Source organism: Bombus terrestris, chromosome 3, assembly GCF_910591885.1.
Source record: "Bombus terrestris chromosome 3, iyBomTerr1.2, whole genome shotgun sequence".
NCBI classification, from domain to species: Eukaryota; Metazoa; Arthropoda; class Insecta; order Hymenoptera; family Apidae; genus Bombus; species Bombus terrestris.
In genome coordinates this window covers 8,441,411-8,455,879 of record NC_063271.1, presented here as the reverse complement: position 1 = coordinate 8,455,879, position 14,469 = coordinate 8,441,411, and the positions used below count along the sequence as shown (strand labels likewise).

The 14,469-nt window shown below is 27.1% G+C and overlaps 5 protein-coding genes across 15 annotated transcripts in view; 3 read left to right on the top strand and 2 right to left on the bottom strand.

Annotated features, from left to right (window-relative positions):
• The first annotated feature begins 594 nt into the window (after positions 1-594).
• LOC100642827 (histone deacetylase complex subunit SAP30 homolog) lies at positions 595-2,527 on the top strand. The gene is made up of 3 exons (XM_003402533.4): positions 595-1,374; positions 1,890-2,117; positions 2,241-2,527. Exons 1-3 carry the CDS (start codon positions 1,204-1,206, stop codon positions 2,367-2,369), a joined length of 528 nt encoding a protein of 175 aa, XP_003402581.2. The 5' UTR covers positions 595-1,203; the 3' UTR covers positions 2,370-2,527.
• Positions 2,528-2,610: 83 nt separating this feature from the next.
• On the bottom strand, positions 2,611-5,198 carry LOC100642712 (exosome complex component RRP45). 2 transcript variants are annotated; one of them, XM_048414585.1, is made up of 10 exons: positions 5,044-5,198; positions 4,710-4,833; positions 4,553-4,647; positions 4,132-4,354; positions 3,718-3,935; positions 3,410-3,637; positions 3,195-3,328; positions 3,010-3,092; positions 2,806-2,929; positions 2,611-2,718 (listed from the first exon to the last, which is right to left on the bottom strand). In XM_048414585.1, exons 2-10 carry the CDS (start codon positions 4,773-4,775, stop codon positions 2,657-2,659), a joined length of 1,233 nt encoding a protein of 410 aa, XP_048270542.1. In that variant the 5' UTR covers positions 4,776-4,833; positions 5,044-5,198; the 3' UTR covers positions 2,611-2,656. The 2 variants fall into 2 exon arrangements, with proteins under 2 accessions (XP_048270542.1, XP_012174268.1); XM_012318878.3 differs by having other exon boundaries at positions 4,710-5,196.
• Positions 5,199-5,543: 345 nt separating this feature from the next.
• Positions 5,544-8,861, top strand: LOC100650997 (non-histone chromosomal protein 6). 3 transcript variants are annotated; one of them, XM_048414586.1, is made up of 7 exons: positions 5,748-6,106; positions 6,853-6,935; positions 7,227-7,401; positions 7,547-7,665; positions 7,745-7,887; positions 7,945-8,119; positions 8,195-8,861. In XM_048414586.1, exons 3-7 carry the CDS (start codon positions 7,293-7,295, stop codon positions 8,255-8,257), a joined length of 609 nt encoding a protein of 202 aa, XP_048270543.1. In that variant the 5' UTR covers positions 5,748-6,106; positions 6,853-6,935; positions 7,227-7,292; the 3' UTR covers positions 8,258-8,861. The 3 variants fall into 3 exon arrangements, with proteins under 3 accessions (XP_048270545.1, XP_048270544.1, XP_048270543.1); XM_048414588.1 differs by lacking the exons at positions 5,748-6,106; positions 7,227-7,401 and adding an exon at positions 5,544-5,656; XM_048414587.1 differs by lacking the exon at positions 7,227-7,401 and having other exon boundaries at positions 5,746-6,106.
• An 86-nt stretch (positions 8,862-8,947) lies between these two features.
• LOC100650876 (alkylated DNA repair protein alkB homolog 8) lies at positions 8,948-12,222 on the bottom strand. Of its 7 annotated transcripts, none has more exons than XM_048414583.1 (9): positions 11,631-11,813; positions 11,322-11,366; positions 11,139-11,249; positions 10,838-11,069; positions 10,578-10,700; positions 10,293-10,490; positions 9,831-10,216; positions 9,590-9,745; positions 8,948-9,518 (listed from the first exon to the last, which is right to left on the bottom strand). In XM_048414583.1, exons 2-9 carry the CDS (start codon positions 11,328-11,330, stop codon positions 8,964-8,966), a joined length of 1,770 nt encoding a protein of 589 aa, XP_048270540.1. In that variant the 5' UTR covers positions 11,331-11,366; positions 11,631-11,813; the 3' UTR covers positions 8,948-8,963. The 7 variants fall into 7 exon arrangements, with proteins under 7 accessions (XP_048270540.1, XP_020724171.2, XP_012176453.2 ...); XM_020868512.2 differs by having other exon boundaries at positions 11,679-11,813; XM_012321063.3 differs by lacking the exons at positions 11,322-11,366; positions 11,631-11,813 and adding an exon at positions 12,131-12,222.
• A 1,531-nt stretch (positions 12,223-13,753) lies between these two features.
• The window catches only part of LOC100651121 (flocculation protein FLO11), a 33,506-nt gene continuing 32,790 nt past the window's right edge, over positions 13,754-14,469 (top strand). For both annotated transcript variants that reach the window (XR_007223506.1, XM_003394462.4), the window contains exon 1: positions 13,754-14,028. The gene's annotated coding sequence lies outside the window, so the exon portion shown is untranslated. The remainder of the gene's footprint in view (positions 14,029-14,469) is intronic.

Here is a 14,469-nt window from a genome sequence, read left to right as displayed (position 1 = left end):
GCTACATGTAATTTATATTTTAGTATATATATAAATTCTACTGATATCTTTTCTATAACAATTATGATTTTTCAAAAAATATATTAACTTGTTCACAAAATATGTTTTATATTGTGAATATGAAATAAACCATATATGTATAATAGCAGAGAGAATCTCTTATAATAGATATATTTATTAGCTTTATTCATATATACATGCATATATATATATATATATATATATATATATAATAAACATGCAACATGTGAAAGAAAAGAAACTAGTTTTCCAAAAACTTATAATTTTTTTTGTTAGATATTGCTTTTTGTTATCTTTATCTTTTCTTCTTATCCCATAGACTATAAACGTATGATTTATTTTGGGAAATATTTTTAGTAAATATGAATTTGATAGAAAAGCTAAATGAATACAAAACAAAAAGGAAATAATAATAACAACGCAAAATATAAAATATTGATAAAATACTATATGGATTATGAAACATATACATGTATACGATTAATTAAAAGTTGTTCATTTTGAGTCAATGACAAAATTTATAGTTGGTAGAACTGATTTTTGCTGTATAGGAATTTCTTAAAGCTAACCATGTCGTTCATGTATATGTTATCCATTTATATATTTATATTGTACATGCATACACATATGTATCTTCAGTTCACGTAGAATCATATGAATCAATGTGGATGTGTAAATAATAAAACGCGGTGAAGTGCTGTAACATAGGATTTTAAAGAATTCTATAGAAACATAGACGTATTGCGAGGAAATAGTGGTGTCAAGTGTTTGTCTTCTAACAAAATTTTCAAAGCATTTGCAGTAACAGATACGTATAAATAATTCGTATGTTAAATTGTTTGAGGGAAAGAAAGTGAAACATTATACGACATCGTTTAACATTGATGTCTTCGTAATACGCAAACTCTACTATTTAAATTATCGATTTGTGAGCTTGAATCTTTACATTAAATAAAATTCTTTTTACACCGGCAACTGAAGAATAATTTTCTTTGAAAAGTTATCGATAACAAATGAAATTGAACGGGAAATTATGACTGTGAAAAATAGGCATCGCCGAGTATATTTTACTCTCAGACACGCCGTTTTTTGACGCAAAACACGTACACCAAAAAATCTCGAGGTTGTTAAAGTTCTAAATACTCTTCATACTGATTTAGTTGATGTTAAAAATAAAAAAAAATGAATGGATTCAGTACCGGTGAAGAAGATTCCAGAGGAGCTGCTGATCAGATTTGTTGCCTTGTAGATGAGGGTGAACGATGCACTCGGCCAGCTGGCAACGCTTCTTATAGCAAACGTATTCAAAAAACTGTAACTCAACGACGATTAAAACTTAATCTTGATCCAGTGGTAAGATTAATGACTATAAATTATGTTACAATACATATACTTGTCATTTTCTTTTAAGTTTATTTTAAGATTTCTTTTCTGTGATTTTGAATGTTATGTGTTATTCATGAAAGATTTAGTCATTATTTTTGTAAAATAGCATTATTTTAGTTTTATTTTTAAGATTCTTTATGAAAAATTAAAGTTATTGAGTATGTCACAATGTCATGCTGGTACAAGTCTTGGGAGTAAATTTATATAATTAAACGTTATGATTCATCTATATTACTATTAATTTTCTTAAGTGCTAATAATACGTGCAACCTAAGTCATATATACAATTTAAAAAGTAAAAAAATAGTATTCTCAGTATTTTTATAAATACTGTATCTTGTACTTATATTTTATTAATATTTTTTTAATCTTTTGTAATCTTTTATAAATAGTTCATTTAAAGAAAAATTTTTAAATATCAAAAGTAGTTATAACTGATTAAGTGATAATATCATGTCATTATATATCTTGTCTATCATTAGGCACGTCATATATATATTTGTGATTATCATAAGCAAGTAATACAATGTGCAAGATCTAAGCAACAACAGCAGCGTAGACGCAAGGATTCAGAAGAAGATTCGGGTGAAACAGATAATGATCTTCCTGAAGTTGATCTTTTCCAATTACAAGTCGGTACACTGAGGCGATATAAAAGGCATTATAAAGTTTCTACACGTCCAGGTTTAAATAAAGCTCAATTAGCTGATGTATGTATTAAACAAAAATATATATTTTAAACAAAAATTATTTTATTTTTGAGAATGTCTACTCATTGTACTTGTAATAATTTATATAAAATATTTATAGTGAAGTATATTATTTCCTTCCAGACTCTTATGAAGCATTTTAAGACCATCCCTGTAATTGAAAAAGAAGCATTAAGCTTTTTCATTTATACAGTAAAAACCAATGCCAACAAATTGGATCAAAAGAATGGTTTAAGTAATGATACAACATAGCCTAGGCCTCATTTCATGAGTTTTGTTACTGTAATAACATTTTATTAGTAAGATCAAAAATATATGTATGGATTTTTACTTGTTAATAGGCATAGGTATTTTATAAGAGCTATGTATAAAATATATATATATTAGAAATATAACAATACATAATAAAATGTTGCTTATTTATACCATTCATTTTTATTTTCTTTGTCATTTGAAAAATATACTATTTAATAATAAGTAGATAAAATAATGATTAAATTATATTTTTATATAATTTTGATTTGTTATTTATTCAATCATTACATTAAATCCTTTATTTCTAACATTTCGATAGTTTCTTCTTCACTGTCTCCACTTAATTCTAAAACAATTAATAATTGCTCGATTAATTATTTATAAATCATTTGTCAAAAATGTTATACATCCAGAAATGAATTATATAGAATACCTATATCTTCTATTTTATTTTCTTCTTTCTTTATCTCCGCAGTAATTTCAACATCGTTTATTTCTTCTTCTGAGGATTCTGATGAATTCCATGTATTAGGTCCACCTTCGCCAAATGACATACTCTATGAAAATAATTTTAAAATGTTGATTACATTAGCCATATTAAATTGTAATGTAACCTTTTAAGTGAATAGATATTTACTGTATTTGATATTAACTCAGCAGAACCTTCTCCAGGCTTTATAATCGTACAATTTTCATCTTCTTTCTCTTTCTCTATGTCAACTTAAAAACAGAAGTAAATACAAATGTATGTAAGGCTGTGATAGATGGTTGTTTAGTATCATTGCTTTCACACTATATGGTTATGATCAATGAATTATTTACCATTAGATTCTATTTTTTCTATCTCACCCCATTTACGCAGTTTAATACTGATACATTCACTATTCATAGTTGTCAACTTCTTTGTCATTATGCACTCTTTAAAACGATTTACGTTACGATTATCTTTCTTGTACCTAAACATATACTTATAAAATGAAAATAATCTAATATGAGAAATAAAAGAGATAAAATAACTTAAAAAATGAAAGTTTTACCTTGTTACTACATCATAATTTACTGCTTCTTTTATTTGTTGCACTAATTGAACAGCATAATTTGCTGCATAATTAGAAACTGCTGATATCACGTCTTCAACAGTCATAGTTTTTGTCAAATAATTAAAATGCAAACTACAAAGTTCTCTATATGAATTAATACCAAGAGTAAGTTGAGCTACACCAACTCTTTCTTCTAAATATGTTGGATCCATAACTGTACTTCCACTAAGAAGATATAATTTTATAACAAATTTGATTACTTGTAACGGGTTATTTAAAATAATTACACAATTTAAGTAATTAACCTTTCAAATGTTATAAAAGAGACACACACTGGATAATGATATAATGTTAAAGGTAAAGGGTCTTTTTCAGAAAATGGATGAACTATAATATCTTCACCATTTGAAGTTACATCAGGCCTATGAAAATGTGAGAGAGCAGCTAATGTTGCAATGGAAGCACAATCGATTAAATTTCCATCGTGATTAATAACGTTAACATCAACCCTTAAATTCCACACCTATATTAATTAAAAAATATCTCATGTCATATTAATATCCAAATATAAAACATAATTAAAATAATATTTTATGCAAGTATGTATAGAATTTGTTATATAACTGTTAACTCTTATATATCCTGTTACAATTACTCCTAACATTTTGATTAATTTCAGGTAATTAAAAGTTCAAAGTGTTTAAGACAATATTCCTTACTTGTTTATCAGCTATGATACATAAAGATTCTAAATCTATACATTTGGAATCTTGATAACATTTTTCAAGTTGTCTGCTAATCAATATTGAAATCTCAGATTGTCTACCACCATCAAAATGCTGTGCAGCCATTGGATTAAGTTCAACATTTATATGTAGCATCCCTTCATTAGGACGAGAAGTCTTAGGTTGCTGAATATCACATGTTACTTGTGCTATAACTCTATAATAAAATTATTACTTTATAATATCATAAAACATCTTATATATAAATTAAATACATAAGTTTATAAGTATCTAATATTTATTGATAATAACAAATATAAAAATATTCTTATTTGTTACATTCAAAGAAATAAATTATATTAATATTATCTATAATACTTTTAAGTAAATATTACATTAATGAGTTTGTTCTTACCTAGTTTGACCAAGCAAAACCATACAACTACCCCAATTGGATGCAAAATAAATTTTAGCAGGTCGTGCTTCAAATAAACATCTGCCATCCAATCGCTAAAACACATTTTAACCAATTTTAAACTTTTACATACAATAAGATATTAAAAAATACATACTGTGCCTTGTTCCACTGATTTATTTATAAAGTTCTTTTCACAATTCGTTAGCAAAACTTCCTTCATGATTTAAAATATTTATTTACCCATCAAACACGTGTAAAATGTTGAACAAAAATATAACCTTAAATCAACGATATTACATATTTATCATATAAGTTTTATATTTTGCTATCTTATCATCGTCAAACTATATTTATGACTAATTAATGTGCGTATAATATAAATTAATTTTTCTTCCATTAATAGTTGCAAATAAAAAATAAGTAAATATTTTTAAATACTATCCTGAACTACTTTTTACTATCGATACTTTATATGATAACATCCATACATTTCGATATTCTATTTTCGAGGTAGTTACTCTAGAACCAAGATTATGATAACAGGATAATTTTGAAAAGCTTCTTGATATTAATTTATGTCATTATTAAGTCGTGAAAGATATTAAAAATGAACTTTAAAAAGTTAGTTATATTCCAATTTCTCTAAACATTAAACTCATTTACATGTGACAGATTTTTTTAAATTAATTATAGAAAGTATACTTCATTTTTAAAATGTTTATATATAGAAAATATCTATTTATTATAAACATATTTAAAAATTGAATGTAATTATCAACACTTATCTTATTTTATATAGTTTGCACATTTTTCTAAACGAGAATTAAACCAATGTTTAATCATGCGAATGACGTTTTATAATATTTAAGAACGACATAGAAAAAGTATACATTAAGTTAATTTTTGTTCCCGTACATATTTTATTCCAATCGATATTGTCAAAAAATATATGTATTGATGACATTTGACATCATCGTCCAACGTATGAACTTCCCTTAATATTTCCTTTATTAAAGAATTGCTGTTCTCAATTCCTTTGAAACTGTAACATGATTTTAGAGATAGAAACCGAAATAGAACAACGAAACGTTTAACAATAAGGTAATAGGTTTAAAGTCTTGTAAAAATAAATAGTATTAAAAAGTTTATGTATTAGTGCACGCGCTCGCGCGTATTATATATGTATATGTACACCACACAAGTGGCCATGCCCGGTCATATCTGCTTCAATCAGCTTGGTTTATACGATCTGTTTTTAACGTTGAGTCTTGTCGTCAATAATCTGAATTCTATGGTTCAATAACTGGCGAATATTGTATTCGTGAATATCCCGAATTTCAAGAAATTTCAATCTGTGTGTTTGGTAAAAGTTGTATTTAGATATCATACCCGTTTCGCTTATAATGCTGATCACGGTACGCGTGATATGTACGGATAGATACGTATAGATAGGGCCGATCTGTGGAATGGATGCTTAATAAGTTACATTTCGCGTTACCCATAATTACCTTTCCCGAGCCCTTTTGTAAAGTTTACTTTCAGTTATTATCGGTAAGTCTGATTACCATCTACATCGCGTATCTAGCTATATTCCGTTTGCCACTTTTTCATTCTTTCAAGTTGTGTATCGTCGTAAGATAGCTTTTATATTGTGTTGTTGTAGTAGCGATTGCCTTTGTACGTCATCTGTAGGTAAATATCTGTTACATTCGCCTCTTTCGTTACTTATATATTTTTGATATATTTGAGTATTTTATTATTTTCTCAGTTATTTTTTGATAATCATATATTTATTCATCTCATATTTGAAAATATTTCATTTCTCTACAAGGTATTTGATATATATATATATATGTATGTATGTGTATATATATATATATATATATATATATATATATATATGCATGTATGTAAATCATTTTTCGGTTTATATCACAATGAAAAAGTTCGATGTTTATATAATTTAAATAGAATTTTTATCACAAATTCTAATTGTATTTATGTAATACAATATATTTGTTTATATTTAAATAATAATTTACAATATTTATAAAAGTTGAATTTGCTCTCTTGGCAATAAAAGTTGTATAAAGAAAAATTTTTCAAATTGCGAAATTTTTCATTAATTATGCGCAACATATAATTAATGCAACAAATTAAAAAAATCTTGCCATATAACATTATTCTATCAGTAACTAATTTATTAGAAAGCAAGAGAGAATATTATGTTTTATTATTATTATGTAATTTAATTTATAATATTTTAAACAATTTTGTGTATTTTTATATTTCTACAGAACTTGAAATATTCATCTATGATGCTGTTTTATTAAGGACATGACAACAATCTGTTATACACTTACTATAAACTATATTTGTGGTAAGTAATATTTAATATCTAATCACTATTGTAAAGTATTTAAATGTTTTAGTCCTACATAATATAAAAAGTTGATATAAAAATTATATATTTTATTTGCATCTTATTTTTATGCAAATAAAAAAGATATTTGATTTATAAATTGTACTATAGATAATATATTTAAAACTTTGATTTACTATTTCATGTTTTACATATTTCTTTATCAAATTTTATTTCATAATGATTAAAAATAACAAATCAATAAAATATAAAGAAAGTGTTATTTTCTTTATTGTATATTCACATTAGATTACTGTGGTTTTGGATAAATCATTCATTTCTTGATTGAAACATTATAAAGAATTTGATACAGTTATGGAATCAAATGACAGAAAAAATGTTTATCTTGCAAAAACGGGTGATAATTCTTTGAATTCTGGAATGAGAGACACAATGATTGTTGGTCAGACAAATATGACACCAGGTAAAAGTATATTATATTTATATAAAATGTAGATTTAAATAAAATTTTGTTATAAATAAATAAAATGGTACAAAAATATAATATTCATCATGAAACTTACAATTAAATTATGACTTTTTATATGTTTATTTGTTTAATTTGTTAGAATGTGGTGAACCTGTGATGAAACCTGGAAATGTGTCCAGTGTTTCAAACAATCAAGCAAAGTGGTCAAATACTCAAAGTAAGAATTTTATAATCAATGCAGTCCCAGTGAAAAACGAGGTAAATATATAAAATGAGTAGTAATTTATGTAATAAGAATATAAATACATGTGTTAATGGAATTACATTGTATTTTTAGATTGTTCACCTTGAAGATGGAGCACATTGCAATAAAAAAATGTATTATTACGATAGACATTACACAGGCCATGAAGAAACAGAGAGACCAACACGTAGAGGAACAAAACGATATAGAGACAAAGATGCACCTAAAAGGGCACTGTATGTGTTTACAATGTTGATTAATGTTTGATGTATTGTTTACAAGTGTCGTTTTAGGTCTGCCTTTTTCTATTTTTGTCAAGAATTACGTGGAAAAATGAGAGAATTACATCCAGAAATGGGAGTTGGTGATATTGCAAAAGAGTTGGGTAAATTATGGATGAGTACAGATCTTCAAACTAAATCAAAATATATGGCAATAGCAGAAGAGGATAGAGCCAGATACGAAAGAGTAAATAACTTATTCAATATTTTTATTAATATTAAAATGTAATTTTAACAAATGTTTGAACTTTTAATTATTTAGGAAATTATTGCATACAATAAAAGAGTAAAAAACTATGATCCAGAAGAAGTTGGACCTGTATAAGTTTTTCAATCTATTAAGAATGAAGGGACAGTGTACTTTGCCCTAAATCAAGCACTCGCCAATTAAAAATGTATAACAATTTTACTAATAGTTTAGTATTGTCAATCGTTGTATATATTACGTACACTGTTGACATCGACAAATCTGAAGAAAAATTATGTGCTATCAAATTTGGTTATAATTCTTGGAAATAGCATTTGAAACCAGCTGTTCTTTTTCATTTATTTGACAAATTGAATATTATTTTTTGTGAATAAGGTGTGCTAATATATTTACAAACGATATGTAATACAAGTAATAACATTAATATCAATAGTAATAATATTGAAGAGTATGATGCAGATAATAATAACATTAATATTATTATTAAAGGATGATAATCTATATTGCTATTAAATATGTTATACACAATTGAAGCACAATACAAGTAAAAGTCAAGCAGAGTGAGCTTTGTACAGTGCACTTTTCTTGTCTAATTATGCATTATTCATGTTTATAATGATAAAATTAGATATCAGGGACTATTTATCTTTAAAACCCTGTATAGAACGTATATTCCATGTATTTTGTTCTTTTTCCAATAAAGATAAAATCATTTAAAGCATTTATAATCCTTATACTCTTGTTATATTTTTAAACTTATTATTTCTTTACTAATATTGTGAAAAGGTATAATTAACATGATTCTGATTAAAAATTTATTTCATTAATTTATTTGATCTTTTTTGTGTAAAATTACACACCAATTTCCTTGATCATAATACACCTTTTTTATTATAAGATTCGGCACTTCTGAACATAATTGTGATAGTTCATTTTCCTCAAATACATGATAATATCTAAGGAAGTTGCCGCCTCCTTTTCTTTTCCATGGAACAAGCATATCCTTACAGACAAATTTTGTACGATTTTCATGCACGGGTAATGTTATACCATATTCTGTTAATTTTTGTGTATGTGAAATATTGTCTTCCTTTTTACTTAAATTATATCGCAAGTAAGCTGTTTGAATAGAATCCTTTTCTTGTTCTTTTGCCCATACATAAATTAAACATTTTCCATTTGGCCTAAGAATTCTTGTTAATTCAGAAATGGCTTGTTTCCTTCGCTCATGAGTAGAAAGATGATGAATTACAGCTATACATATTACTGCATCCAGACTATTGTCTTTATAAGGTAAATATAAACAGTCAGATAGGGATACTTCGAAACCTTTATTGCGACAAATTTTCATTAAATTGTAACTTCTATCACACCCAACCTATATTATAGAGGGTTTGTTTTTATATTATGCTTGTTATTATATAAAGATAAATGATGTGTAATGCATACCTTAAATATATTTTTAGCTTGATAAAGATATTTGCCATTCCCGCATCCTACATCTAATAAGATATCACCTGTATTTAAAGTTTGAAGGAATTTGGTTACATTGGGCCATTGTTTATGCCTTGTTTCATCAAAATGATTTGAAATTTTATCATAAACCTATATATAAAAAAGTTGCAAACTTATTTAATAACTCATTAAATATAAGTACAATCGCACATAAATGGTAATTTATAATACATACATCATGTACGTAAGAATTTTCTATTCCTAGAGCTATTTTACTATCGATCAGAGTAGTAGCGTTATTCTGTTTAGTATCGCAATATTCTGGAAAATTACAGCAACAATCACCCCTGTGTATTTTCCGGAATGTAAACGATACTCTTGTTCCTCGTGGTTGAGTTGTAACTCCATTTGAAGATCTTACTATGTCATTATGTCTAGGACAAATTCCATGCGACCAGGCATAACGAGCTTCTCCTGACATGATTAACAATGAGCGAGCAGGCAAAAGGACAGCAGCTTTTTCATTTTCTCGTTTGAAATCCATTACGCAAGCTGAGCCCAATGACAATGACAATATACTATCTTCAAACGCACTATGTGTATCAATATGTGGAGGAATACCTTAAAATTTAAAACATTACTACTGTATTTATTTGAAAAAATGAGGTATGTTAAAGGAAATCTTTGTGAAATATACCTTGACCAGGTAAATAATGATTAATTGTTAATTGATCATATTCATATGGAACATCATGATATTTTTTAAACAGCGTTTTTAAAAATCGATAGTTTTCAGGTATAGGTATAATAGGTTTATCTGGATCTACTTTATTTGAATTATATTGAAATTCATATCCAAAGTGTTTAACTTTTCTATGTTTTAATTCTGACGATTCTGAAAAAGAGATTTATATTGCAGCTAAATTTACATAATTTGATAATTTGTAATGTTCTTTTATTAAAGTAATAAGATTTTTGTTACCTTCATTAGACCAATTAATTGTGCTTAATAACATTTCTTCTTCTTTTTCAGTGATAAAATTTTCTATTAATTTAAGTCCAGGAGGAAGATTTGAAGACCACCCGCAATAATTTAAATCAGGGACTAAAACAAATTCATAATATCAAAATATAAAAATTTAATCTTTATATCCTGTATGGGTGAGTATACATTTTAATTAATAATTAATACCATAAGAAAATGCAATAAATTCTATATAGATTTCAAGATAAATTATATACCTGATTCTGTAAATGTTGCATACAGTGGTGTATTTTGTCCATTAATTTTAATGTTACCATTAATTTTATTGTGTACATATGTAGCAACTTCTACTGAATAAAATTTAATAAAACAATATGACTTGTTTAATGGCATTATTAAATCATATAAGTCAACAAACGGATCTATCACATCTTGTAATGTTTTTCTTTGTAAACCAGTCACTAATCCCGCATTACAAATCATTATGTACTGTAATACAGTAAAATGAAAAAATATTCCTAATATTGTAATGAATAAATTACAGAAATGAATGCTAACCTGTGTAGGATTATCACAGCATTTAATATCCATATCCTTAAGAAGTCTATGATATGCTCGTCTTTGCTTACGGTGACTCTTCTTGTTCAGTTTCTCTTCCATCATTTTTAACTACATTAAACCATAATGAATTATATATCATAAATTTCCTTAAAATATATGCATGTTTATATTGTTACGTACTATATTCATGTATGTTCTTTTATTACATATACATAAATATTTTTCCTATGTAAAATAACATTTTTAGTTACTGCATATATTGTTATATTTTTAGTTTATGTAGGAACATTAAAAAACCAATGTAATAGATATACATTAAAATTTTATTTCATGCAATATTCTCTATTTACGAATAATTAAATTAAAAAAATAAATTAAATAAATATACAGACTTGAATATTTATAGACCAGTATTTTTTGAGTACTTTGAATTTGATAAGTAAAATAAAATTATATCTTTTTATAATTAAATAGATAGCATTAATTTACTTAGTTTGTCTATATATTAAATGTCAATAGATTGTTCTGTGCACTAACTAAATATGTAACTTCATGTAACATTCAAGTAGTAAAATTCTTCTTGAAGTACTGTGCATGTGCAATGCACAGGAATATAAAATAATTTCATCGTAAGATATACACGCACACACAGATTTCTGTAAAAGCTGTAGATATACGTACATACGTACTTATAAATGTGCAGAAAGTTTTAAACAAATCAATAATAACTTCATACATGTCATGTTCAAAATGAAATACATAAAAATATGTCAAATAAGGATATAATTAAATTTTCTTCTTTTTATTAAGTAAAATAATGAAGTTGTCAAAATATAACTGATGATTATCATTTAATCGAGATATCGACGTCCGAAGTGTATTCAAATTCAAATTTCAAGGCTTTTAAGCAGGATTTTAACTTTTGAAGGCTCAAATGATATTCTGGAACTCAAAGAATTGATTAAAATTACTTTTATCGAAATATTTACCCTGGTTCCTTATTTTGATTACCGACGAATCAGTGATATGTGCTAACAAAAAGTAAACTTTTACATTGATAGATGGTGCTATCACGCCCAAAATAGGGCACTTTGCACTAATTGTACTTAATTAATTACATATTTAATTTAATTAATTAGGAAAACGGTATAATATTCTGATTTCTAGGAGTTAAAGGTTTAATTTCATTCTTGAGCAGTTCAAGAATTCGCCTTATAAATTAAGAAATTTCATATTTTAATTTTGTCATAAAGAAATTAGTTTCACCTTTTCACCGCTAGGTGATTATAATGTTTCGTTGTCCACGGATTGGACGATTTTAAAAGCCTGTTTATAACTATAAAATCAGAGAGAGTATTTAGATAAATAATAAGAGAGTATTTAGATAATAATAATAGTTGGTCCAGCAATTTAAATAAGTATTCTATATTAACAGCTGAAACAATTTTGTAATGTTTCCTAGATGAAAGTGGGCATAGATGTCGACACAGAAACTTTGATTTTTGTCTTCAAATATTTATGTTAGAATGCTTATTTCCTAAACGTGTTAAACGCGTTTGAAAGAGAAACTTATTATGTTAAATATATGCTACTTCGATTACAATTTCCTCTAATTGCAGAAATTATTAAATAATTCATATTAAGAAACTTTATCAAATGAACTGATACAATTTTATAAACTTTATTTATAATTAATGAATTATGTATCACATGTAAAAATTTATTTTATTACTATACTATATTATTACTATTTACGATATATATAATTACTATTACTGTATTTATTTTTTCATTTTATCACATTAATCTTTTCTCTTTTATTTTCAAGGTTTGTAATATCTCTTTCTTTTCTGATGTTCGCTTTAGTCTCTCAAATTATTCAGAAATTTATATTTTGAATGTTCAGTGGTAAATAATTTATTGTAAGTACTATATCAATCTATCGTTACTATTACTATTATTTATCGTATCGTTATAAATCTTCCCGAACTTCGGGCATTCATTAAAGCATGTGTTATATAATAAATACAATTGTCATCTCTTTCTTAAAAAAAATACTTTCTTAATAACTATTTATGTTTCATCTGATCACAGTTTCAATTCCTAATTCTTCTTTTTCATTTCGTAATAGCTGAGCGAAAGAGGGCGAGGGAGAGAGAAGAAGAGTGAGAGAATATATCAGATTGAAGTAGTTGAAACATTTTGGAATTGTCTTTGAGAAGATTAAAAAATATTAAAATTCAAAAGATTTGCAACCAGATAATCTTCCTGGCAATCCGATTACTCTCCACAAAATTGTAAAAAAGATTCCCATTCATTTCCCTTTCTCATGCTATAATAGATGAGAATATATCGGATTTAAAGTACAATTGAAATCTTTCAGAATTGTCTTTCACGAGGTCGGAAGGATATTAAAATTCAAAAGATTTCCATCTGTATAATCATCCTCGCGATCCGATTACCTTTTACAAGATTGCAGAAAATGTTGCCTCGTCCGACTACTTTCGTCTTTCACAGTCCTCGTCTACTAGCATGTAATTAGAAATGCATCTCAGTCCCCATAAAAGCGAAGCGTTACGCGGATCATGTTCTATCCAGATTCGTCGGAGCTGCGCGGTCTCGTCGTCGCTGGACCAACAACGTCGCGTGCGAACGTCGCCGCGAGATCATGGTTCACCATTTCCTCGACGGATGAAGTGAAAGCCATGATCGAGGCTGGAGTAGAATGTAAAGAAGTCGATGCGATTCGAGAGAGGGAAACCGCTTTGGCGTCCAGTTACTCCAAGGCAAGCTGAAAGGAATGTTGAACGGCGTGCATCGCGACGCCAACGAGTTCTCACATTGATCGTCTCTAATCAACGTCGACGTCGTCAACGACGCACCATCGGTGAGTAAACCACCCTCTTCTCGCCGCTCGGCCCATCCGCGGTCGTCATCGTCCTAAACACACGCTTTAGTCACCCTTACAATTAACAATAAGCTTAGAACAGTTTCTTAAACGCGATAATTCGCTTTTGGTAGGTAGATAGGTACCTTTATATAATCGACTTCTTTAAGATCGTTTCCTATACGCTCGTTTCCTGGTCTGAGAAGTCGTGTACAGTGGCTCATGTACACCGTCGACGATAAGTATTTTAAAAGTACCTACTGGTTATACTTGTTGGAAAATTCTAAGAAATTTTATTTCATCTCGTATTTCGTATTTTATTTTATAGGACTCGCGTATGCTTTAAATGAGATCACGGATTTATAATACAATAATTATAAAATGAAGGTGGCGCAAAGCAGTAAGTTTATATTTTAAGCGTGAATAAGTATCCTAACACTT

Bases quoted from the DNA above. Each gene is read 5' to 3' on its own strand.
- LOC100642827 (XM_003402533.4), top strand. From the start codon at position 1,204: ATGAATGGATTCAGTACCGGTGAAGAAGATTCCAGAGGAGCTGCTGAT. The intron at 1,375-1,889 runs GTAAGATTAATG...GTCTATCATTAG, and splicing joins AACTTAATCTTGATCCAGTG to GCACGTCATATATATATTTG. The intron at 2,118-2,240 runs GTATGTATTAAA...ATTTCCTTCCAG, and splicing joins ATAAAGCTCAATTAGCTGAT to ACTCTTATGAAGCATTTTAA.
- LOC100642712 (XM_048414585.1), bottom strand. From the start codon at position 4,775: ATGAAGGAAGTTTTGCTAACGAATTGTGAAAAGAACTTTATAAATAAA. The intron at 4,355-4,552 runs GTAAGAACAAAC...ATTTTATTATAG, and splicing joins GTTTTGCTTGGTCAAACTAG to AGTTATAGCACAAGTAACAT. The intron at 2,719-2,805 runs GTATTCTATATA...TAATTGTTTTAG, and splicing joins AAATAAAATAGAAGATATAG to AATTAAGTGGAGACAGTGAA.
- LOC100650997 (XM_048414586.1), top strand. From the start codon at position 7,293: ATGGAATCAAATGACAGAAAAAATGTTTATCTTGCAAAAACGGGTGAT. The intron at 7,666-7,744 runs GTAAATATATAA...TTGTATTTTTAG, and splicing joins CAGTCCCAGTGAAAAACGAG to ATTGTTCACCTTGAAGATGG. The intron at 7,888-7,944 runs GTATGTGTTTAC...GTGTCGTTTTAG, and splicing joins GATGCACCTAAAAGGGCACT to GTCTGCCTTTTTCTATTTTT.
- LOC100650876 (XM_020868512.2), bottom strand. From the start codon at position 11,702: ATGTTACATGAAGTTACATATTTA. The intron at 10,701-10,837 runs GTATATAATTTA...AATTTGTTTTAG, and splicing joins TGCAACATTTACAGAATCAG to TCCCTGATTTAAATTATTGC. The intron at 9,746-9,830 runs GTATGTATTATA...TTTTATATATAG, and splicing joins AAAATTCTTACGTACATGAT to GTTTATGATAAAATTTCAAA.